Source organism: Chroicocephalus ridibundus, chromosome 16, assembly GCF_963924245.1.
Source record: "Chroicocephalus ridibundus chromosome 16, bChrRid1.1, whole genome shotgun sequence".
NCBI lineage: Eukaryota > Metazoa > Chordata > Aves > Charadriiformes > Laridae > Chroicocephalus > Chroicocephalus ridibundus.
Window position 1 is genome coordinate 2,958,477 of NC_086299.1, and position 24,878 is coordinate 2,983,354.

Consider the following 24,878-nt stretch of genomic DNA (forward strand, 5'->3'; position numbering starts at 1 on the left):
TTGAGGATCTACGTTATTTACTGCACTACAATCAAGTAGCGTCCCGGTCGCCTAGGCAATGACATTGGAGCTGTTGAAAGCTATGTGAAAAGTGAGGCAAAGGCTTGCGCGCTCCTTCCTGGAATAGGAGGCAGTTGCAAGGGGGTGGGGAATGCTCAGCCAAGCGTGCCGGGGAATTAAGCTGGTCACCAGTGCCAAAGTGACTCGGGGGCAAGCTGCCTCTTTGGGCTGCGGCGGCAGCAGCCCCCCAACAGCGCTGCGCCCGAGGCCGCTGCTGGGGATTAATCCCGATGGAGAGGGGAAGGAGACGTAGACCGCCGCTCCGAGAGAGGCTCTTCCCCGCACCACGCCGATGGCTGGGTTGGTTTTGTGCTTGCGTTGGTCTCAATGACCAGCTCATCTCTCCAGGGGCGCGGGGGACCGGGACAGCCTGCCCAGGGACCAGCCAGGGCCCCGCGCTTCACCCCGCTGCATCCCATGCTGGGGAAAATGGCTTGTCAGGACACAAGGGGAGTGACAGTGGGTGAAGATGGAACATTTCTGATAAAAACCCACCAGCCAGGAGACTCCAACTATCTGCATTGCGTAGACTCACTGTCACCCCGTCTCAAAAGCTACCATTTCGCTGGCCGCTCGCCCCAAAGCCTGCGCTGGGGAGAACGGGGGGAGCGGTGTCATTGCTGGGAGACCATCGGCTGCACGTTGGGGTCACCCGGCCCCATTTGGAGACTCGCAGCCACCCCCTGCCCGCAGGCGCCCACGCGGGGCCGGCCGGGGCAGATGGTGGCTGCAGAGCAGCTGTCACCTCCTGTCCCTGCCTCACGGGCAGCGCCAGAAAACAGACGCTTTTACCAGCCCCGAAACACATCGCAGTCGCTGCAACCACTTTTGGGGGGATAAATGCCTAAACCGTAACGAGAACAGGACTCGGATGTTTGTTCTGATCCCGAGGTTTATTTTTTAAATGACAGTGAATGCACTCCCCAAAGAAGGAGGTGGGATCCCGCCAGAGCGCCGCTCTCACTGGCCACGGCAGCTGGGCTGCTAGCCACAGGGGGCTGGCTGCCACCCCCAAATGTCGGGGGGACAGGCTGGTAGGACCCAGCGAGGAGGACTGTGTACCCCCCCCAGTGCTGGCTGGCAGAGAAGGGACACGGTGGCCTCCAGCTTTTGTGCTCGGTGCCCGAAGGACCATTTTTAGGACACAAACATCCTCTGTCCTGCGCCCAGGCTGGCAGCCGCTGCTCTGGGGGCTTTCCCAAAGGGATCTGTACCCTAGGAAGGGACACCCGGGCTCCTGCCCCTCAGCCGCGACCCTGCGCTCCTTCTCCCCAAACTTGATTTATTTATTCATTCTTATTCCAATCAGCATCCCGTTTACTGGCGTATTTCTACTGCAATCCGCAGTCCCTCTGTCCCAGCTGGGGAACCTTGCAGGACACCCCGCCTGTTCTCCCGTCGCTGTCAGTAATTAGCCGGGAGGAGTAATTAGCCGGAGCGGCCGGGCGCGTCTCATTAAACGCCTCATTTGCATAACAATTACTTTCGCGAGACGGCTTCCCGCCCGCTTCCCGCCGCCCGCGGGCCCCGCCCCGCCGCGGGACTACAACTCCCGGCGCGCCGTGGGGCGCCGCCCGCCTGCTCCGATTGGCCGCCCTGGCTACACCGCTCCCGCCCCTTCCGCCCGCTTCCGGCGCGGGGCGCGGGCCGGGGCGGCGGGCGGCGCGGGCGGGTTTGAACCGCGGAGCGGCCCCGTCCCGCCCCCCCCGGCCCCGCCATGGACTTCTCGGAGTTGTTCAAGCTCTCCGGGCTGCTCGGCCGGTTCTCCCCCGACGGCAAGTGCCTGGTGAGTAGAGGCCGCCGCCCGCGGGGGATAGGGGGTAACCGGGGCCGCGCTCCCGGCGGCTCCGCGGCCTGAGGAGACCGTTGGGTGAAGCGGTAGCGCGGGAACCCTGGGCCCGGGCCTGGCGATCGCCAGGCACCAGCTTCATGTGTGGTACAGCGCCGGGACCCCGGGGAACCCCCCCGGGGTAGGGCAGGCTCCCCCCCGGGGCAGGGTGTCCCGTCCCCCCGCCTCGGCTCGGCCTTCCGGCTGCCCGGGCCGGGCCCTGAAGAAGCGGCGATAACAAAACCTCATCTATGTGTGCGGGACGGCTTGCTGGCTGAGAGGCTTTTACTCCACAAGGGTCTCTATAATGGAGACCTGATTAAGGTTAATCAGTTAAAATAATAGTTATGAGGCAAAGAATAATTTTTTTTAAAGTAGAATTAGTTAACCAGAATGAACGAGGATTCTTTGCATTAATATACACACACGCACCCCTCCTTCCCTCCTGATTTAACTATTTCTGCTGTAGTTTGCAGTAGAGCGCGGCACACGTCAAGCCTTTTGAAATTAAAAGCCCTGCTCGCACAGCGCTTCGTCCCGGCATGGGCACGGCCGTGGTCCTCGGCCGGGGTCGGTGCCCTGGCTCAGCTCTGGGTTTGCTCTTGTCCAGGCTTCGTGCGTGCAGTACCGTCTGGTGGTCCGGGATGTGAACACCCTCCAGATCCTCCAGCTCTACACTTGCCTGGATCAGATCCAGTATATCGAATGGTCCTCTGATTCCCTGTTCATATTATGTGCCATGTACAAGCGAGGGATTGTTCAGGTAAGGACAAAAGCAAGACAGAGTGTGTTTCCTAGTGGGGATTTGTGTGTGCTCTCACTCAGTGAGAGCTTCTTAACAGCAAGTGCTGGTTCAATGCTTTTGCTGAAGTAACTGACATTGTCATTGAAAATGCACGGTTTGAGGATAACCCAGCATGCTATTATTTTTAAAACCATGACAAACATCTTAGTTTGAAAAAACAAAACCAAAACCAACCCCCAAATTTAGAATAAAAATAAGTATCAAAACTAATAAAAGCTGGAGATTGTCTTAGTGATTTCTTAGTTCACTAGGAAATAAATACATGCAAACTTGTTAAATGGACTAAACCTTTTTTTTTAGTGTTGGATGTTCGGAATATTTGTCACAGGAAAAAAACCAAACAAACAAGCCATCTTACTTTATAATTCTTACTGACACACAGAGGCGTGGGGCTTACTTTTGTAGTGGGATCCAGCGCCAGTCCTTCATGGCCACAGGCTTTCAGAGGTTTCCTGCCCTCTCTGGTATGCAATGCAGGAACCTTTTCTCAGCTGTAGTGTACTCTTGTAAGCAGAGGTTTTGATGAGCTGGTGTCTGTTTGGTTTCCTCTCCACCCTAGGTCTGGTCCTTGGAGCAGCCAGACTGGCACTGTAAGATAGACGAGGGCTCAGCAGGATTGGTGGCTTCATGCTGGAGTCCGGATGGTCGTCACATTCTCAATACAACAGAGTTCCATGTAAGTGTGAAGTCATGATTACTCTCGACAGTATCAGATGTCACTGTCTGCCCTTTGCCTCTTAAAATAACTTAAAGCTCTTAAAGCTGTAGTGGTGTAAAGAATGTGGGAATAGTTCTCCTGTATTCATATACGTAACCTAGGTTAATTCCAGTTTAGATGTTAGTTCTTCTGTTAACAATTTTTCCTCTTGCTTCTGATGATAAGATAGAAAATGGACACTTAGCTTTGAGCGTAATTTTCTCACAAAATTATGTGAGAAAAGTTTAGGGATAACTGGCATTCAGTGAAGCAATTTTAGAAATCAGATTTGTTGGTTGTAGCTTACGGAAGGCTCAGCAGTTCTTGCAAAAAAAACCCCAAACCATAAACATTTAAGAGTGGCCATGGAATTAAAAAAGTATGGTCTTAGGTTTATTGACTTGTGAGATGAGATTTAGATCCATATCCTGTAAATACTTTCATAATTGTTTGATTTTACACATAGGAGTCAGACTGCTGTTGATAGAACTGCTTTCAAAATTCAAATGCCTGTAAGCGCTTATGATTGAGAGCCATATTCTGGAATTTACGCTAAGGTGGAATCCAAATCAGTTTGTGGATGCTGGATACTGAGCTTGTTGGGAGGCATGTGGAAGTCTGACTCTCCACCTTTACGGTCTTTGGATTAGAGCCGACAGTTCATGTTGTTCGGTACAATGAAGAACAGTCAGAAAATAGCAAAGAACTACATGCAAGACATTTTCCTCTTTGCTGTATTTAATCTTTTCAAAGCTATAGATGGATTTTAGATGACAGGTTATTGTGTCATAACCCTGGCTAGCACTGAATTCAAATGTTACACTGCAAGATTTTTCCTTTTTTTGTGCAAATACCAATGTCAATGGAAGATAGATGGGGGACCTTGTCATCTGTGTGTGTGGACTGGAGTTAGCGCAGATCCTGGTGCTCTCAAGGGAGCTGTGGATAAACTTGTGTACAGCTACGGTACTGTTCCTGATGCACACAGGGCAGAATTCTCCAGCAGGGATTTTTAGTGCTGACCTGGGGTAGAGGTTTTCTGTCTGTAAAGCAATCTTTTTCCATTCCCCTAACCCTTTAGATAGTGGGTTTGGAGGAGTGATAAACTTAGGCCTTACTTTTCCCAGGAATGAATGGCCTTGGTAGTATTAAAATAAAAAAATGGGTCCAGAATTTCAACCTGAAGTCAGTAAAGACATGCCTGCTGGTCAGGCAGAAGCGCGGTAGTCAGTAACCCAAACTGAGGGCTGGTGCTATGTGCTACAAGTGAGTATCTCATGGCACGTGCATGTGGGGGTGGACTAGCAAGTATTTATTGCCTCCGAACAGAACTTGGTTTGACCTTAGAGGATTTCATTAAGCCTTTGCCAAGTTGGCATCTGTGTTGGGATAAGTTTTCTTTCCAGCTGTAAACAGGTTGCTAAATTAGCTTTTGTCAGACAGCTGCCTGGGTTATGCCGCTGTCTGAGTTGTGTTTACTCCTGCTCTGCTAAATCCATAGTCTGGTGGGACAGGCGCGAGTAGTGCTCGAGACAGAAACTGTCAGGATACTTAATATTGGTGTGTTATGTATGTTATCAAATTCAGCGGTTGCTTGGAGGCCTTAGGGGTTCCCTGTCAACTACTGCAGCTTGGCTTTGGTAGCCTGACATTTTCAAACAGCACCAACTAATTACTCATACTTGTAATTCTTCAGGTCAACATGTGAGTTCCACTGTAAGCTCACAAATAACTTTCTTATTCCTAGAATTTTTTTTAAAGGATATGGTTGTGCTAATTTATTCCTAGCCATCCATACTTACTAGTGCCTCAGAACAATTATTCATCTGCTAACTTGCAGTTACATCCTTTTTGTGGTCAGCATTATAGTGAATAGTGTTGTGGGGTTTTTGATGTGATTGGTGTGCAGTTCCTAACTTGAGGTGAGGGCAGCAGAATTGTGACACGCGTTTCCAAAGTCCATTTTCACTCTGTTCAGTCTTTTGAGATGGGCAGCAATGGTCTATATGCACTTAATGTTAACATAACTCTGCAAATGCAGTCATTTTATTGGAGATGAGTCTGTAATAATGTGCAGGTTTTCGGGTCCCAGAATTGTTACACAATGTACAGTAATACTGAATGGCACAGGTATCTGTCTAAATCTTTACACATTTACTGCAATAAACAGCATGATGTACAAGGCAACTAAATGGTACAGGCTTATCAGAGGAGGTATATAGAGACGCTCTCCTTTCACTTGATAGTGGATTGTTTTTCACAATAACGGATTACTGGCAGATGTGGAGGAATTTACTGTGCTTAATTACAAAAGTGTGTTTAGTACTGAGTTACTTGCCCCAAAATTTCGAAAGCATCTTTGTGCTGTATATTAGCTTAAGTGTTATGTGTGGAGGGGTCATTCTGTCCGCATCGAGGATGGAAATCCTGCTGAAATGTAGAAAATATGTAGGCTTGTTCCTTAAACTCTTGCTATGGAGGATTCTCTGCAAGGTGAGATACAGACTTGCTTGGTTTTGCCAGGCAAACCCCAGTTTTGGGCAGCTGGATATATTCAAAGGTACTTCCAACATCAAAGGCTTTTTTTTTTTTTCTGTAATTGTCTGCTTATATCTTACAGGTACAGGTGAGAAGTGGTCAGAATAGTTTCAACTTGATTTTTCATCACCTTATTTATACCAAGCTAGAGTACAGTTCTGTTAGGAAAATCAGGGGTTTTTTTGGGGAAAAAAAACGGAGGTATTTTCCCTCATTTAACTGATCAAGAGCAAATCTAAATTAGTTGGAAAAACACATTTGAAATCCTGCTCTGTAAAGTCTATCTGGAATCTGAAGAAGTTGGAGCACCGTGTTAATTATATTGATTCATGCAGTGCACTGGAAAGTAGTTTGTTGTCCCGTAGCTATCGTTTGTCACTTATTTTGTAGTGGGTGCTTCCTCTCCTGCTGAAATCCAGTCCGTGAGGCAGTTCTGCAGTGTGTAACACAGCAAGCTGACTGCTGGAAGATTCCGCATTATCAGTTTGTCCCATGGAAGGTGTCGTACCAGGTGTCTTTCCTCTTACAGTGCCATCGTTCCACCTGAATTCATAGGCACATGTAGAGCATAAACAAGAGCTGCAGATAAAAGATACAGAGAAAGCAAATGGATCCTCTGCTTCTTCGTGACTCTCATGTTTTGTGATAAATAGTTTGAAGATCAGCAGCATTGTTCTCGAGTGTTTCTTTTAAGAGACATACTTATAAACTACAGATATTGTATTTTCTCCACTACCATTTTAGGTACTGAAGCATTAAGAAGCTCCTTTCATACTACAGCAGCGGGAAAAAAGTGTGTGTTTCTGTGTATATTGGCGCTAATCCTTAGTAACTGTAAATGGCTACATTGGTTGAAAAATGCTTTCTGTCGAGGAATGTGCTCTGAATAATCTTCTGAAATCCGGTGCTGACAGACACTGCTATGTAAGGAGGCCTTGTGACCCAGTCAAGTCTGGGACAAAAGTTGACAGTCATTTGAGATGCAAGGTTGTTTAAAAGTGTGTTTTTATCTAGTGAAAATCACCAGTCCTACACCTGCCTATAGCTGTCAACATTGGGATGTAGGCCTGAACCCACCAGCACTGGAGACTGTTTATCACGTTACCATCTAAATACTTTTTATTTCTCAGCTGTTTTTAGGCTATTTTAAAAATGCTTCTGCTTTTGGTTTGGTTTTCCACTGCAAAACAACAGCTGAAAACTTCTCAGACACCATTATCATTGGGATTTGAGTTTGACAACTCCACTTAATCGAGTCATCTGCACTAAAGAGAAAGTACCCCTCGAAATGAGCAGTGAAGTGCTTGCTGCAGACTTAATTGATCATGATCTATTCTGCTGTAAAAGCCATTGTCCCTTCCCCACAGTGTCTCTGAGAAAAGCAAATAAGAGCAATGCGAGATCATGTTTGGCTTTCTTTTTTTCACCGTCTGTGCATTTTATGTTTCTGTCTCTCATAATCATATCTGCTAGCTATGAAATCTTTCTCTAGTTTAGATTGGCAGCTTGGGCAAGATTGTGGGTTAATGTTTCAGTTCCAGTTGGGAATATGAAGGGTCTCCCTTTGTGTCACAATTTAATTGTAAACATATTGTTAATCCATCTAAGATAGGTGTGAAGTTCATATGTTAAGCACATAATGTAGTTTTCTCAGTTCATAAAAATGTTTGAGTGTACACAAATAGAATATAGCTTGCTTCCCTTGCTAGCATGCAGCCTTCGTGGGAGAGAGCCTGGAGTTGAGTAGAGGATCTTAATAGTTGTTATGAGCCTGCTGTCACTGCTTTAGATCAAATCTGAAGAGCTTTGGTTATCAAAGGGTTGTAGGCATCCAATACAATATTAGGCCTTTGTTTTCAAAGGTGTATTTTTGTGGGTCTTCTGTTGACTGGGTGTAAACAGCCCTCCACAGGGGTGTGTTGGTTGTGTTCCGTAGTCTCTCCCCAGTGCTGCAATGGCATTATTGCAGTTTCTGTCGTACCTGCTAGAAATGATGTGGTGGGGAGGTACCTGGGCAATACACGGCTACTCCAACAACGTCAGCGTTTAATGTTACTGAAACTTTCGGTGGCAGTGAAACGCATGCTCAGCAGTTAAGTGCAACAAGACAAGCATGAACAGGGAAAACATGATTCGTGTCTTCTCTGGGGAGTTACAGAACTCGGCCCTTTTAGAGAAGGTGCTGTCTGAACAGCACAGAGAGGGCTGCACCCAAGGGTGAAGCAGAGATGGATGCAGAAAGACTTCTCAAAATGAAGATGCGCTTGCCTTTTCTCTTCCGCAGTGGAGTGTCAGGCGAGGCAGAGGTGACAGTAGGAGCTCTGCACGTGATACGCTCTTTCTCACCGCTAGAGATTTTTCTGTTCTGATGTACTTGAGCTTGATGGGAGCCTTGTTCTGGGGCTCTGAGCCAGCCTCTGTGGTCCAGGGGATAAGCGTGTCTGACGCGCAGCAGGCCAGGTGAGTTGGTTGTGAGGCCAAGTAGCAGCACAAATGTAAACTTGGATGCCTTTGTCAGGAAAAATTATGATCCAGACCTCAGCATTCAAAGCTTGCAGCTGCTAAGCTTGATATTAAGTGGCTGTAGAATGCGTGTTGTGTATGCCACGTGTTTTGGTCAAGGGAGGAACAGCAGCAAGCTCATTTAACACTGCAATTAATAGGAGCAAGCGGCATATCACTATTGCAGTTGCTATAGAAGAATGTGAGTAGGCATTGTGTTGGTATTTTTAAAGTAAATCTTGCGTGAAGAGCAGGCTAACAATGCTGTATTTTTGTATGTCCGGAAGTGAGCAGTTGCAGTAATAAAACTTGATTAATGTTGTTCATCTAGTGGATTCCTCTAAGACCTGCTAAACTTAAAGGCGGTACTGCAGATGTCTAGCTGTAATTTCATACCTGTAAAATAAAGGAAGAGCATTACGTAGTGGTCCAGTATTTTTTCTGATTTTGGATAGAAGCAGACTGGAATCTGGTCTGTTTGTGCTCTTTCCTGTAGTAAATTAAAAATAATAATAATTGATTTCTGTGTTGTCTCTTCAAATTTCAAAATTTTCTTCTGTATATAAAAAGCAGTAGGGAGAACAGCTAATGCTGCTCTTTTGCTTTGGAACTCCATGTATCTCTGGAGGGAGGCAGCATTAATTAGGATTCTGTAACTTGGTTTGGACACTGTGACAATTCTTTGAATCGTGCTTTCTGGCAAAAATTATGACGTCAACAATGAAAAAACCCTCCAAGTTCTGTTGCAACGCAGCCTGTAGTGATGCCAGGTAGAACACGTACATGGGATGCTGCTGCCTTGGAGTCCTTTGTCACCATTGAGTAGTACCAGTTTCTTCAGGGAAGGAAAATGTGTATTGAGGACAAATGTGCAAAAAAGTGTAGCAGAAACTTCTGCCCAAGACTGCTGGGGAATGGGCTGCACCCGCTGCAGGAGGATAAGGAGATGGTAGATATTGCTGAAGTTTTACATATATAATGAATCAGAACTAATTTTGTTGTGCAGTAGTTCTGGGAAAGGAAGCTTTATGACTGTGGTGCTTTATTGCAAAAATAGTTTTACCTGCATCTCCTCTAGAATCTCTTACCTTGGTGCAATAAAATGTAGGAAAACACAAGAAAAAAATTACACTGGAAACATTCCTCACTCCAGATATAAATGCAAAGGTTCACATGACATACTGATTAATGCACATATGTCTGGTGTGGCTGCCGTTGCTAAGGGAGAGTAAGTATTTGTTTTTAATTGAATAATCTGCAGATGGCAACGCAGAGCTTCCAGAATGCAGGCTGTGACCTTGAAGAGCTGTGGAGAGGCTTGTTTTGCAGCTGACTGCCTTCTCTGCAGTTTTTGTGTTTTATGGATGCACAAGCCTCCAGAAATACCGCAAACGTGATGTTTAAATGCCTTGCTTTGCATAGCGTATTTTGGCTCTTTTCTAACTCTTTCAGTAATTGCGTAATGTTGCCTTCTTGTGGGTGGCTGAGGAGGGGAGAGCAAAATGCAAATTAGCTGTCAAAGCTGAGCGTGTCTAAAAGCTGAAAAATACAGCTGAATTTTCATGCTTAGTAGCCTTGTCCCAAGAGATACGATGTTCTTACGCTGCTGTAACATCTCATCCATTGATAAATGCAAGAAGCTTCTCATCTCTGTTCCAGATTCTGCGATAAAACTGTGGTTTTTCCAACTGCAAAGTGTCTGTGTGCGATACTTGGCAATTATGTAGCTAGATTCATGCCAATATCAGTAACTTTAATGGTGATGAAGAGCTTTTCCCCATGTTGGTGTTCTGCAGCTCCTACCCCTCTGGAGTATTCAGTGTGCCTGTAACAGTAATTTGGAATACGTAACCTTGCTAACTGAAGGCAGTTGGGAGAGAATTCCTTGCAGTTACTTGTCAGGGCTCTGTGTTTCAGCTACATAGAAGAGCTACACAGTTTAATTAACCACAGAGGGTATATTGATCTACTTTGTGTTGTTTAATTAGGTTTATGGGTTTCTATTTACTCAATTTTTTTTATCTACAAAAATAAAGAAATAACTTCCTTGTCTCTTTCTCTTTGTGACAGCTGCGGATAACTGTGTGGTCCTTGTGTACGAAATCTGTCTCTTACATCAAGTATCCCAAAGCTTGTCAGCAGGGTAAGTGTCGCACGTCTAACGCAGGAGTGGTATCTTTTTAATATGGCAGGAAGGGGAAAATCAATTTGATGTGTAATGGAGAAACACGTGTTTCAGAGCAGGTTCTGCGCCCTCCCTGCTGAGGGGTTTGCTCCCCTCAGGGATACACGGCTCTGAGATGGGTACCTGTGTGCCACCTGTGCCCCGGGGTTGTCATGTTCTCCCGGATTGAAGGGTTACATCTGAGCCACGTGCCTGGTCTTCAGATGTACATCTTCCTGTTGTGTTTGCCTCTCAAGGGTTCTTTAAGACATTAAAATGAGCTGGATGCATTGGTGATGAAAAACACTAATCCAAAGTGGCTTTTGTCATCTTTTCCACAAGAAAAGCTTTGAAAGGGAAGCTCGTGTCAGGGCTGTCCAGCCGCATGGCTGTGGTTAGCGGTTTCCTGCCTGAGGCTTGTATATAGCAATGGCCCATAAACGACAAAGACAATTATGTATTGCGTATAAAATAAGAGTGGATGGGGACCAGTGCCTGGAAGTTGGGAGTACCAACGCTTGCATAGCTAATCCCTTTAGCTAGACTAAATGGACTGGTTATATGAAATCTGTGGGGTTTATAAAACAACAGTCTGTCAGTAATCAAACATGGTTTTTTGAAGCATGCTGAAGTTCTGCAATAGTTGTGAAGCTGCACCCTTAGAAATAATATATTCAGAGTTTAAGAATTGCCAACACAAGCAAATTAGTAGAACTACACTTTGCCTTGATTAATGTGAAGATGCTTTTCCCTCAGTCTTTACTTCTCCTTTGAGTTGGCAATAACTGCTTTTCATGGAAGATTTGTAAGCTATCCTGTCTTGTTTTCTCTCTCCCTTGTTTTTAATTTTAATGAACTTTCTCTCATTGGCAGGGATAGCTTTCACTAGGGATGGCCGCTATATGGCAGTAGCAGAAAGACGTGACTGCAAGGACTTCATTAGCATCTTTGTGTGCAGCGACTGGCAGCTACTGAGAGTAAGAGGGGTCCTTGCCTTCCACCGCTTCTGGGCAGACTAAAGCACGTGTTGCACGCTGCCTTAGGCTCTGCCACTTCGGTAGTCTGGTTCTAGACTTGCCAGTGCATTTTCTGTCCAGCACTTGGCTCCTTCCTTGGCCTGCCCGCAGACTTCCCTAGCAGTATTCTCTTCGGGAGGCCAATATTTACTAGGTGTGCGTAAAGAATTTCTGATGGAACGCAAAAGTTCACCTTTAAATTCTTGCATGAGTTTATTTACAATAAACTATCCTACGTTAATATTGAAAGTATCAAATGCTTGATAAAGTGATCATTTGGGACGTACAATATGAATTCTCGTATTTTCTGTTTAACAATGAGACTAGTCTGTGGAGGATGCACACTAGCGTGACTTAGAGGACCGGATGGATCTGAGAAATTAAAACCCATTAAGAACTAGTCAGTACATAGTGTCACCTCTAGTTCAGGAATTCTGAGTCTCAGTAGAAGCTGATAGCAAAATTTGGGAAACGCCACTAAATGCATGTCATGGTCCCAAGCTCTTCCCTAATGATCCTGTACCGGCCTTTCTGAGGCAAGGAATTAGGCTAGCTAAATTTCTTGACTGATTCAGTGTAACTGCTTTTATTTTCTTATGAAATACTGTTCATTTTAAGATGGAGCAACTTTTTGCCTTTTCTGTAAAGGCAAACCAAAGAAACAGTGAATGCAGGATACTAATGCAAAAGAAAATATTTCTGTTCTAAGCTAGCATGCAAAAGGCTCTTGCATTTGTGGTAGCACTTAAAAGGATAAAACTGAGGGCTGTGTTAGGTCAGATGCAGCAGTGTTTGTTAGTATAGTATTTCAAATGGGTTTGTGTTTTCTCTTTTGGGCGCAGCATTTTGACACTGAAACACAAGATCTGTTTGGGATTGAATGGGCTCCTAATGGCTGTGTTCTGGCAGCGTGGGATACGTGTCTGGAGGTATGAGGAAGAAGCAGATTATTTTCTTGAAGAGTTCAAGCTGGTTTGTAGCCACCAGTAAAGCAGTAACTAAAATAGTGTTATAATTTTTTTTTTTTTTAAACGTAACAAAAGCTGAACTCAAACCATTTTAAATATTTTAGTTGTATTGGTAATGGATGTCCTCACAAGTGTATGTCAAACTGTTGTGTAAATCTTTAATGACAGTAAATTATCTTATTAGCTTTCTTTCTGTTTATCTTGGGGAAAAAAAGTATTACTGTAATCATTGCAGAAGCCACTAGTGACATAATGAAAGAATTCTTCTGTAAGGCTCTTCTACCACTTTATTTTACACTGCACAGTAATTTTACAGTTAAGGTACTCATCCAGAAAGTTAGCAAGGAATACATACATTGCTATCCTTTCTGCTCTGAGTAGGTGAACTTCCAGGTATAGCTGTAAAGTTACGGGCAGCAAGATCAAAGCAAACAGCCCCGGGAACGGGCAGGGTTGTACACCCCTGATCGGATGGCTTCAGATGCTGAAGGAGCACGAGTCTTCCATAAAGGCTCTGCTGATGCTGTGGAGCGTTGGGCTCGGGGCCTTTGTGCTCTTGGGGAGAGGCTGGATGTGTCCTGGGAGTGCCAAATGAGCCAGCGGGAAGCCTAGAGCCTCTCGTCTCAAGTCACAGATAACAAGCCCTGCCCTTTGTGTTTCACTTGCTGCGTTTTAAGCAGGGAGAGTTTGGAAGGAATGGTTTTGCCTGTCTATGGATTTAACAATATTGTTAATCTTTAGAATTAATCTATTTATTTTTCAGTATAAAATATTGCTGTACTCCCTTGATGGCAGACTGCTGTCCACGTACCGGGCTTATGAATGGTCACTAGGCATAAAGTCAATCGCCTGGAGTCCCAGCAGTCAATTTTTGGCAATTGGCAGCTATGACGAAAAGGTAAGAAATATGTTTATGTTTGTTCTTTTACCTAAACCATTTGTAGAACTCTGTCATAACAGTTCTATCTTGCAATGCTTTCTTGAACTAGGTGCGTATCTTGAACCATGTAACTTGGAAGAAGATCACAGAGTTTGAGCATCCAGCAACCATTGTTAACAAAAGGACTGTAAGTACGGATCCAAAACCCATGGAATCATTAGCGGTGCTTTGACGCTGCTATTTGTATCTGAAAGATGTTAGTATTTCATCTGAAAGATAGAATTATTTCATTCTGGAGACCTTGCTTTTCCCCCTCCTCATATAAACACAGGGCTTGGGAAATTGCATGAACATTTGGGGATGTAAGGAAAAAATAGAGGAATTCTTTCAAATTTGATGGAATATGCACCTATGATCCTGTCATTTGCCAGTGTATTTTGATGTAGATGGCGATTGCGTTACAGATCTGGCTATGCAGATGATGACCAACTGGGAAACTTAACAGGAGAGATTTCTCTCAGCTTTATACAATTTGTGACTTTAAACAGCGTTGGAACTGGATTGTGATCAGATTTACATCTTGTATGTACAGGCTCATCCAGCTCACCTAAAGAGCATTTCCTGTAAACATCTGTCATCATTTATTTTTATCCTTGCACGCACGTATATGCAAGGCCCAGCAGATTCCGGGTAGCTGGCAGCAGGCAGAGAGCTGTAGCTTTTGTTCCAAAAATCACAAGCTGTTCTCATCCGCCAAGGTAAAAGAACAGAGAGTGCAGCAGTGCTGCGTGCCGCTGCAGAGGAGGGACTAGTCCTGAGTCTGGGCAGAGTCCCCGAAGAGTTCACATGTGTAGACCGTAAGTCTGCACTATTCATGTGACTGTGGTGATGCCTCTTAACCAGAAGCAAGGCACGACCCATTAAATGTACCTCAGCAAAGCTTCTCAGCGCTGAAAAATGCCCTTCCTTCCAGCTAGGTGTAAAATATGTAATGGAAAACGAATGGAAATAGCTCTGTTAATCTCTACTGTACAGACAGGAATTGCAGTTGGTGCACTTATCCTGGTGCTTGTATTTGGGAATAATACGCTGTAGTCACACTGTTAAAATGTTTTTGCTATTTCCTTCTGCAGCGTTGCACTTTGTTTGCATTTATTTGTGAGAGTATCCAATTAAAGATTCTTTGTTGCAAAAATGAAATCTATGTTCCCATTGTAATGAAGATGATTTATTGTACTGCCAGACTTAGCTCTCAGGAATAATGAATGAGGTGTACTCTGGCAGACTCATTCTTCCTAGACTTCAAGGTTTGTTTATTTGTCACAGGAGTGTTTTCCTGATTGTGGTTCCAAATAGCAAATGATTCACTGAGAACGCTGGAGTTGGTATTTGCCAGCTGAAGCCCTTTCCTCCATCGATGAACCAGGGGATGCTGAGATATAATGCACTTTAAAATGAGTTAGTGGGATGGGGATGATTTGGTAATAGCCCATGTTCAAATTCTCTGAGGCCCTTCTGTAGAACTCTCACTTGTTTCTTTGTAGATTGTGTATAAAGAAGTGGAGAAATCCCCATCTGTTGAAACAGAGAGACTTTCTTTCCCTCCAACAAGAGCATTGGCTAGTTCTCTCTTCAGCACACAAAGTAAATGTAAGCCAAAGTTTACTAAAATGAGACACTTGAGTTTGCCACGCGAAGTCTTCCTATAAATAAACATTATAGGCGAACTCTGCCTCGTTGATACTGGAACGGGTCTTCTGGATGCTCTGCTCCAGGCTCCCAAGATAACTGAAGAGCTCCGAGGGCAGTAAGCGCCCCGCTGGAGGGGATGCTGCCTGCGTGGTGGCTTCAAGGCAGGTTAAAGACTAGCGGGATATTGTAGAAAAGAACCGTAATTGCTTGGGTGTAGAAACAGCAGCCAGATCTCAGTCTTGGAGCTGCTTGCAAGAGTTGTCTTAACATTGTGTGGATGTTTTTTCTGATTTTTTTCAATCTATGCGATGCAGATAATTGCACTAGTTCATCTGATCCTAACAATTAAGAATCTTATCATAGCGTGTGGCAGTTCCAATAATTAAAAAAAAATCATCAGAAGGTGTTACTGTCTTGCTGTCTGCTATAGGATAGCAATTAATCCCTTAGGTATGAGGTTATGTAAAAAAGAGAGCATGAAGAAGGCCATTTGGCTTCTGTCTGAGAAGCTGTAGTCATAGCAATGCTTTAAACTTGCCTTCAGACAACAGGCTGTGAAATATTAAAGAGATGGCAGACAAGGTATGATTAATTTTTTTTTTCTACTGTCTCATTGTTTGTGGTACTGCAAATCACCTCTGTCTTTGCACTGGTGTTTGTTTGAAATACTAGTTAAAAGGTAGCGGAAAACTTGATCTTTCCTTTTTTTCGTAGTTTAATCTGCAGACTTGCCTGGATTTCCAGCCTTTCTTTTGTTGTAGAAGGGCAAGAACAGTAAGCTGTTAACGTGAAGATGCAGTATCTGAAAACAACTGAAGTTTTTGATTGGAACATATTGGAGAAGAGTAAAATATGGTCATATCGCTTCAGAGATGAGGGGTTTTTAACAGCTGGAATTTAAATATTTTAATATTTTAAATATTAAATTTAAATATTTTAAATACTAAGGCTCCCTTAGTAAACTACTTTCATTTCAAATTCCAGATGACATTTCCCAGGTGCCAGTTTCTTTACAGTATGTCAAACCAGTGGCTGACAGGGCAAATCCCAAAATGGGAATTGGGATGTTGGCATTCAGTCCAGATAACTGTTTCCTGGCAACCAAAAATGGTGAGTTCCTGCTGCTCGATATGAAAGGGGGAAGCTGCTGGTTGTGTGTGGTGTGTTCTCAAAAGAGAAAGGAGGGCGATAGTTGGCCAGTTATTTTTCACTATGGGAAGACGTGTGGCCCTATTTAAAATCAGTTCTCTGTTGTGCAAACGTGTCACTACAGAGGAAATCCAGCCTGTCTTCTAGCGTACGTAAAGTAGTGGGAACTGCTGATCAGTGCGTTAACCTGGTCTTGGCTTTGGTTTTAATGAAAACAGTATACTTCTTATTTCTTCAAATGTATGCTTGCTCATTGTATTAGGAAGTGAAATACACAAATCCTTCCTCCTCCCGTCACACCAAGTGTCTCTTGAAAGGCAGAATTCTTTACAACCTGTAGTAGTGGGGCTTTTGGTTACCTCAAATAGTGGAAGTCATGGAATTAATGTTTAATATTTTCCTTTGATGGTCCTGAAGGGCTGTTTATGTCTGGATGCAGCTGTGGTTCAGAGGCAAAAGCCACCAACAGTAGCGTAATTGTGAATAACTTGATAAAAGCCAGTGCAGGACTGGAACGCAAACCAAGTCACTTCTTTTATCCTTTTCGTAACTTTTCCAAAGTGAAACTGAAGGCACTGCTAGGCAAAACTCTAGTGGCGTTAAACTCGTGGTGCACCTAAATGCCCATTTCTTTAAAATAAAGCGTGATCTTTTTATCCTTTCTGACAGATAACATTCCTAACGCTGTCTGGATCTGGGACATTCAAAAGCTGAAACTGTTTGTGGTCTTGGAGCAGCTGTGTGCGATCCAGTCTTTCCAGTGGGATCCACGACAGGCTCGACTTGCTGTCTGTACGGGGAACAGCAGAGTCTACCTGTGGTCCCCAGCCGGCTGCGTGGCAGTGCAGGTTCCAGTGGAAGGTGAGGCTGCCGGCAGTACCTTCCACACGCCGTCACCAGCTGCTTCGTTACCAAATATTTTTCCACTTATAAATCGGTCTGAGCGTTAGCATGTAAATGGCTCAGATGGGCTCTTGGAACTTTTTGAAAACGTTTAAAAACTCCTCTTTCTGTCTTCAAGAAATGAAGACATGATAGCACAGGGGCTAACAAGGATTTGATTGTTGCTTTATTTGTATAGTATGTTGAATTCTTTCTCAAGATTTATATTGGTATCAGTTTATTTACATAGAAGCTGTAGTTGTGCAGAATGCCAGGTGTTGACATAAAGACTGAAATGCCTATAATGTTTTCTGGTTCTGAAAACAACTGAACTACAACAGAACACTACGGGGGGAAATGAGCGTGGTAAATCTGATGGGGAAAGATAAGAACATATGTGCACCTGGACTCTGAGTCAGCCTGCGTGATGAGAAGTTTTATGGCTGGCAGTAGTGATACATGGCCATTAGCCAGATCCCAGAAATGCCTTTCTGCATATTAAACAGAAAAGGAATCACAAAGATTCAACTTTTTCCTCCCTACACAAGGAGCAGCAATATCGTTGGGGTACGCAGCTCTGCATGGCACCTGTCTGCATTAAAATGATGAGTCTACAAAATCTGTGCTTGTCGGTGGGAGTACAAAGTAGCTGTAGGTTTGGGGAAAAGTCGGTAACGCGGCTTGTCCGTGCTGCTGTACTGGAGAACAGACTGGGAGCCTTAGCGGGGCGTTTGGTTTTGGTGCTGCTGCAGGAGAGCCAAGGTGGGGAGGGTATTTTCTGCACTGTGTGTGACTGACTCCAGCCGCCTTTTCCCAGCGTACGAGGACGGACTGGCAGCTTCTTGCTGACAAACTCTGATCTGTTTCTGCAGGTGACTTCCAGATCGTCTCTCTCTCCTGGCGTTGTAGTGGAGACTCCATGGCGCTTCTGAGTAAGGACAACTTTTGTGTGTGTTACTTAGAAAGAGAAGAGGTAAAATAACAATCATTTGCATTAAAAATGCTCACAAGCTTGAGGAAGAATGAGGAAAGGGGTCAAACCCTGTTCCCCAATCCGCAGCTTTTGTATTTATAAGTTATTTATTTGAAGGAGCTACCCAAACTCCAATGTGTAAAGTACGGTGATTGCGTTTGAATGAAGTGATGTAGCAACTGAAGCCTAGAGAATGAAGTCTGGATTTCAAGAAAAGTTTAGTATTGCTGTAGTTGAACTTTCTCTTGAACTTTGTCAACCACGAAACCTTATTTTCTAAAATTGTAGCTGTGTGTATATAATGTATAGCCATTATTTAAATTTTATAATTTCCAATAAATATTTTGATAGTTACAAACTTGGTATGACTCTAACTATAAACCTGTGCTTCTCCATTCTGAAATCTGTTTGTATATTATCAGTTGTGTGATTACGTAGCTATTTATCCCAGCACAAGGGAACAGTGATTTGCACACAACAGTGTACAGCTTCTATCTAGTCCTCTAAGACAACAGATTTTTCTGGTGTATTAGAATTAAATATTTTAGCAGAAGTAGATAAATGAGTAAGACACTTTCTAGAAAATCAAGTCCTGTTAAAGCAAAACAGTTTATTTTTTCAGAAAGAAAATTAAGTCATCTGTAATAATTTTGCTTTTCCAGACGAAGATGTTAACAGGTGACAGTAGCTGTGCCTGGTCCCCCACGGATTTATTATAGTGAATCTTTACAAGAAAGCTCAAAACTGATATGTTACAGGCAACTGAAAGGGGAGCTGTTGACCCAACTATCTGGTGGCAAATTGGAGTGGCCGGTTCAGCAGGGAAAGAGGAGCTGGACTCTCCTTCTACCCGGGTGGCCAGCCACTGCTTTCTTCAGAGGAAGGGAGCCCATTCTTTAGGAATTTATTGGATGTTTTTTTCTTTTCCCACTAAATTTCACAGCCTCAGTCTCCACAAAACGAAGAACAAAGAACAAACTGAGCTGAAATTTAACTTTACTGTAAGATTAATGAAAATTAAATAGATATCTTAGAAAATGCATTGAGAGGGACATGCAACTGGTTGCATTCCATTGCGACTTTACAGCGGTTTCAGAAACACACGGCTACTTTAAGATCAAAAAACCACTGCTGCAGCACAGCATTTATTCAGCATTGCAGTCGCGCAAATAAACGCTCTGATAAAATGGCATGGATAAAAGGTCACACACAATGAAAAAGCTTGGTAGAGGGGCCTCAGGAGCAATTCCAGTTGTAGCCTCTCTTATGCTGCTTCTGAATGTCAGGACTGGACATCAGTATGAGGTTCAGTGCGAGAATGTATAAATCCAGATTGTACAGTGCTTAAAGCTTTATCTCTCTCCATTGAAGAGTCCTGCGCTGCTGCTGCCCCAAATTAGAGTAGATTTAAGAAAAATTGCTAAGAATATAAATCCCATCAAAATAGAATTCCTTTTCAGTTTTATAAATAATAGCTTTGAAGGCAAATGTTTTTGTGAGGCTTTTGGCAATATTCTCTCAAAAGAGTCTTTATTCTATTGCTGCAGCAGGAAAACACACATAAGAAATTAGGAAGTTATTAGGAAGGGAGGTATTTTTACAAAAAGCTAATAAACGCACGTTCAGCCATATTTTTCAGTTCACAAAGTACTTGTTCAGGTACACGGCTCCTGAGCAGACCCGACGGTACAGCGCTAACAAAATCTGCTGCTAAAGAATGACTGACAGGGCTTTCAAAATTCTTAACAGGCATTAATCAAAACGCTAAGATTACTGTAACTGTGAACACCGGTACCTCTTCCAACACCACAGATCAGTCCCAAGCACACCACATGATTTGACACCATATATAGGGATACAACTGCAATAGGGCATGAACGTTCTGCTGCGTCTGGAATGTGTGTGCGGAATGTCTGTAGCAGATACCAATCGCGCTTAATTAACAGGGAAGAACACCTAGTTAGAAGTGGCAAATACTGCTGCTCGCTAGCCCTGCAGAAGAACCAGGAGGAACTGTAAATTAGATACAAAATGCAAGAATGACACTACCTTGTGTCTGCTTCAGATTAATCTGACCTGACCAGAACCACCAGGGCCTCCCGTGAACTGGCAGATCTACAGCCGCCCCCTTCCTTCCCCTGACACCTCCACTTTGGTTACCCGGTGTTCTGCCGCACGGTGGGCTCTCCCCGGGAGACCAGCATCAACTCACGTTCGCTTGAAAAGATTAAACGCAAGGGATTTTAAAATCCAATTTTGCCCCTTGTCATGGAGTAGCCAAGCTTGGCCTCGTTGTTGATGAAGGACATCAGTCCCAGGTAGGTCTCGATCAGAAGAGGATGCTCCAGCACCAGCACGCCTTTAGCCCTTCCTGGCACCGGACACTCCTTATGGGCTTTCTTCACAGCTTGAATCAGCTGGGTTTTAAAGTTTTCCAGCTGAAAGAAAAAAAAAAAATCACCTTGTTTTCCCATCGTTTTAAAACTTGCTAGGCTAACAGCTGCTGATGTTGAATTGTGAAGGATTAACACTGAAGCTGCAGTTGTCATGGATCTCCCAGGCCATGGTAAACTTCACATTGTGACATTTAACCCTGACGGTACAGTTAACTGCACAGGAGGATGCTATTTACCTGTGTGTTAAACACATGGGCTCGATGGCAAAGACTTACCAGGGACTAATATTGTTTCTTTCTGACTGTAGTTCTCCTGCCCTTATCACTGATGTGTTGAACTTACGTTACCATAGTGTTCCAGCTTCATGGAAACCTTCAGAGGAAAGCAACTATTGCAAGAAAAACTGAGAACCACCCAAGTGAAGGCTCACAGTTAGCAACTAAGCTATTTGTTTAATTAGCTGGCAGCCCTAGATAAGAGGTCAGGCATCGGCCTGTCAGGTAAGCGAGAGCAGGAGTAGCACCAAGATCAATTTTCTTTTGGGTTTTACAGGACTCTGCACTTGTGGAAGTTTCAGCCTCCTCCTTGTCTGAACCATTTAGGGGTATATGGCAAAACCAGACAGTTGTGCTGCCCTGCACGTCAAAATTTGGAGAATGGAGAAATGTAGCTTACAGCTCGAAGTTCTGCCCCTTCGATTTAACCGCTGTATCTTTTCAAAATAATGTAAGTCGCATCCAGCCTACGAGATCAACAAGGCCTGTAGAAGAGGAGTGGTGAGTTCCTTACTAGGCAGAGGGACGCGATCTTCTCGTTGGCGTCCGCCATGGGATGTTCGGTGAAGGTGACGTAGGGGATGTTGGTGGACCACGGGTTCCATCTGCTGATGAAGGAGGCGCGACTTTGCTTGTCCCACTGGATTCGAATACCGGTGCCTTCTCGCCTGATATCGGAGACAGCAGAATTAAGGCGGTAAGGCCTTTGGGTCCTTGAGGCAAGTTCAATTAGAAATGTACCGTCTGAAAATGACCTGCTTAAAACTGGGAGCTGAAACGTAAGTTTGGTAGCAAGTAGCAGATAGAAGAATTCAGCCCCTGAAATATGCAAAGGGACATTTTTTTTTAAGCTGAGTGCAAAAAGGTTCAGCTCATGAGACACCTGGGACACTGCCTGAACTATGGCCTGTGACAGCCTGCGTTTATGTACGACCTGGCGTTTACACGTGGCTTTCTAGTAATGCTGAGGTGGTGCTGCTCCGTTACCTACTGGTGATGGACTTCTGCTCCCACATCTCTCCGTCCTACCCTGAAAGCCCTTGAGAAACTCCCTTTTAACGTAACTACTAACTGTTCCAGCAGAACAGCAGCTGCTCCGAGCTGCTCTGACGAGGCTTCGTAATTGTTCACGAAGTCACGTGAGCAAAAGGAAGAATCCTCAAACTTGGCCAGTCACAAAGGTTGACAGCTCCATTTACAGTGACAATACAAGAATTACAAGAACGTTACAGTACTCCTGTGCCAACTTACTTGTTCAGAGACTTAGGTGGGAACTCAAACTCTCCTACGGAGATGGTATCCACGCTGCTGAGGGCGATCCTCGTCACGTGCTGGCACTGCAGGCTGATGAAGTTGTACTTGCAGACCAGGAGGGACTGATCCGTGATAAGAACGAGACGCTCCTTCTCGTTGTTCCAGTGATCGATCCTGGTAAGAGAATGGCACTGAGCTCCAGCAGGTCTGATGCTGGCTAAAAACACCCAAGAGCTTGACGGATGGGAGAGTCGCTAAGAACAAAGCTGAAGTCTTAGTAACGCTGTATTTGCCATCTCGGCCTTTGCTTTGAATCAGCAAGTCTGGTAAGAGGCTGAATGTCCCAACATAGGAAAATATTAAGAAAATCAGAGTAAGTCTGAAGATCTTGAGAGCTTGTGTCTCCAACTACTCCAGTAAGCGTTTAATCCCATGCTGTGAGCGTGCTGCCACATTTGCTAAATTATCAGTTGCATTTGCATGTGTTCAGGGGAGAGAAATAGTTTTCTTTAACTGTGTGGTCTGACTTAGTATCTTCCCCTGGAAGAACAGTCTGTACATTCAGAAACCGGTTGGTTTCTTCGAATTTCATGAATAAAAGATCTTACCTTTCCCTGAGTTTTGCCAGACTAGGCTGTTGGGCCATCACCGCTGTGCCACTATTGCATCCTTAAAGGGCAACCCAACACGCTCAGGGTAATGAGCTCAGCTGTTAAACTACCATTTTTGGTATCTGCTATGGCTTATTTTTAGTGTAACTGCTTTAATTGCCTTTCCTTACAAAAATTTAAAGTTGTCTGTTGTTCCAGCAGGAATGCTGAGGTAAAGCTGCCGAGACCGAAGCCATCCTCGCTGCGTGAGGTAATTGCAAACAGTGGGACCAGGCAACGGGGCCGGCGCGCTCCCCCCAGCCGTCACCCTTTCTCTGCCTGTTCCCCTTGTGCCGCGGTGAAAGGACCAACCCCCCCTGCCTCCTGCTGGCCCCGGGGAGTGCTCGGGGCTCGTGGATGTGGCCAAGCCTAGTTCCAATGAAGGCAGCAACGCGCCTCGTGTTTTGCTCCCGTCCCCTCGTCCGGACGCATGGCAGAATGGGAGCTGACAGTTTGCACGTTGGTGAGTTCTGGGGCTGACGGTCTGTAACTTGGTGATGAAGGGGTTTATTAATGCTGCCTGAGTGGGTTTTAGTGTACGAGTAAATTCTGTACTGCACTGGGTTTTGTAATGAGATAAATTATGAGTTAACATGATCCGGGAATAGGGATATGACACAGCCACCCCACGCCACGTCAAACCTTCTCTATCCATTGTGCCAGCACCAATATTTACAAGATTTTTATCTAAACACGCAGTGCGGAAGGCGCAGGTTTGGAACCGGTAGGTGAGCGATGTCCCGGGGTGTCGCGGACCCCCCTGTCCGCCCCACTTACTCTGCCAGCAGCCAGACGCTCCGCACCTCCCCGTCCTCCCCGGGCACCACCACGGCGCGGATCTCGCTCACCGCCTGCTCGATGCTGCCGGGCTGCGGGGGCGAAGGGACGGGTCAGGGGGCGCGGGAGGGGGACACAGACACCCACAGACACGCCCGATGCCGCCCCGCGGGCCCTACCCGGAACACGAAGTACTCCCGCAGCCGCCCGGCGCGCCCGGCGCTCCGCACGCTCAGCGGCCGCAGCCGCTGCGGGGGCGGGACGGGCGGCGCGCTCCCCCCGGCCGCCAGCACGGCCGGGACCCCCCCTTCCTCCTCCGCCAGCACCGCCGGGGGGCCCCCTTCCTCCTCTTCCTCCTCCTCCCGCAGCTGCAGCATCGCGGCGAGGCCCGGACGAGCTCTCACCGCCTTCCGGGGCGGAGCGGGGCGGGGTCCCGACGATGAGACCGACCCCGCCCCCCCTGCCCCGCCCCCTGCCCCGCCCCCTGCCCCGCCCCCTGCCCCGCCCCGTTCTCCACCGTGCTCCGCGCTTGGGGAAGAGAAGGCTCCGGGGAGACCTTGGAGCGTCTTCCAGTCCCTAAAGGGGCTCCAGGAAAGCTGGGGGGGGGACTCTGGAGCAGGGAGGGGAGCCACGGGACGGGGGAGAGCAATTTTACACTGAAAGAGGGGAGATTGAGATGAGATCTGGGGAAGAAATTCTCCATTATGAAGCTGGTGAGCCCCTGGCCCAGGGTGCCCAGAGCAGCTGTGGCTGCCCCATCCCTGGAGGGGTTCAAGGGCAGGTTGGACGGGGCTTGGAGCAACCTGGGCTGGTGGGAGGTGTCCCTGCCCAGGGCAGGGGGGGACACTGGGTGGGCTTTGAGGTCCCTTCCAACCCAGACCATTTCATGATTCTCCGCGCCGGCGGGCGGCACTGCAGGAGCTCATTAAAGCTGCGTTAGTTGGTTTTAGCGCATGAGTGAATTCTGTGTTACGCTGGGGTTTGTAATGAGACGATAACTCCTGAGTTAACACGATCCAGAAATAGCGATATGACGCAGCCACCCCAGGCCACGTCAAACCTTCTCTGTCTGTTTTTCAGACACTAATTTCTATCCCAAAGCGCAGGGCAGAGGGCGCGGGTTTGGGACAGGGAGGTGAGCGATGGCAGGGGTCCCAGCTGATGGTTGTATTTTTCAGGGCCTTTTTTCAGCTTCCCATCGGAGGTGAGAAAGAGCCAAGACAGAAACATGGAATGGCCAACGGAATATTCCATGCCACATTTGCCACGCTTGGTATATAAGTGGGGTTAGCTGGGGTGTGGGTACTCGCGGTCGGTGCCAGTTCACCAGTTTACTGGGTGGTGAGAGTGACTTGCCTCTTGTATATTCTTT

General features: G+C 45.7%; 2 protein-coding genes across 3 annotated transcripts; one reads left to right on the forward strand and one right to left on the reverse strand.

Annotated features, from left to right (window-relative positions):
- Window positions 1-1,746: 1,746 nt before the first annotated feature.
- Window positions 1,747-18,483, forward strand: WRAP73 (WD repeat containing, antisense to TP73). Of its 2 annotated transcripts, none has more exons than XM_063353990.1 (12): window positions 1,747-1,846; window positions 2,499-2,651; window positions 3,253-3,369; window positions 10,501-10,573; window positions 11,468-11,571; window positions 12,453-12,539; window positions 13,342-13,476; window positions 13,568-13,645; window positions 15,003-15,108; window positions 16,135-16,260; window positions 16,969-17,160; window positions 18,054-18,483. In XM_063353990.1, the coding sequence occupies exons 1-12, from the start codon at window positions 1,778-1,780 to the stop codon at window positions 18,161-18,163; spliced, it is 1,350 nt and encodes a 449-aa protein (XP_063210060.1). In that variant the 5' UTR covers window positions 1,747-1,777; the 3' UTR covers window positions 18,164-18,483. The 2 variants fall into 2 exon arrangements, with proteins under 2 accessions (XP_063210060.1, XP_063210061.1); XM_063353991.1 differs by having other exon boundaries at window positions 15,003-15,102.
- A 261-nt stretch (window positions 18,484-18,744) lies between these two features.
- TPRG1L (tumor protein p63 regulated 1 like) lies at window positions 18,745-23,946 on the reverse strand. Its single transcript, XM_063353755.1, has 5 exons — window positions 23,686-23,946; window positions 23,507-23,598; window positions 22,077-22,253; window positions 21,340-21,493; window positions 18,745-20,592 (listed from the first exon to the last, which is right to left on the reverse strand). Exons 1-5 carry the CDS (start codon window positions 23,881-23,883, stop codon window positions 20,398-20,400), a joined length of 816 nt encoding a protein of 271 aa, XP_063209825.1. The 5' UTR covers window positions 23,884-23,946; the 3' UTR covers window positions 18,745-20,397.
- Between the last annotated feature and the right edge of the window lie 932 nt (window positions 23,947-24,878).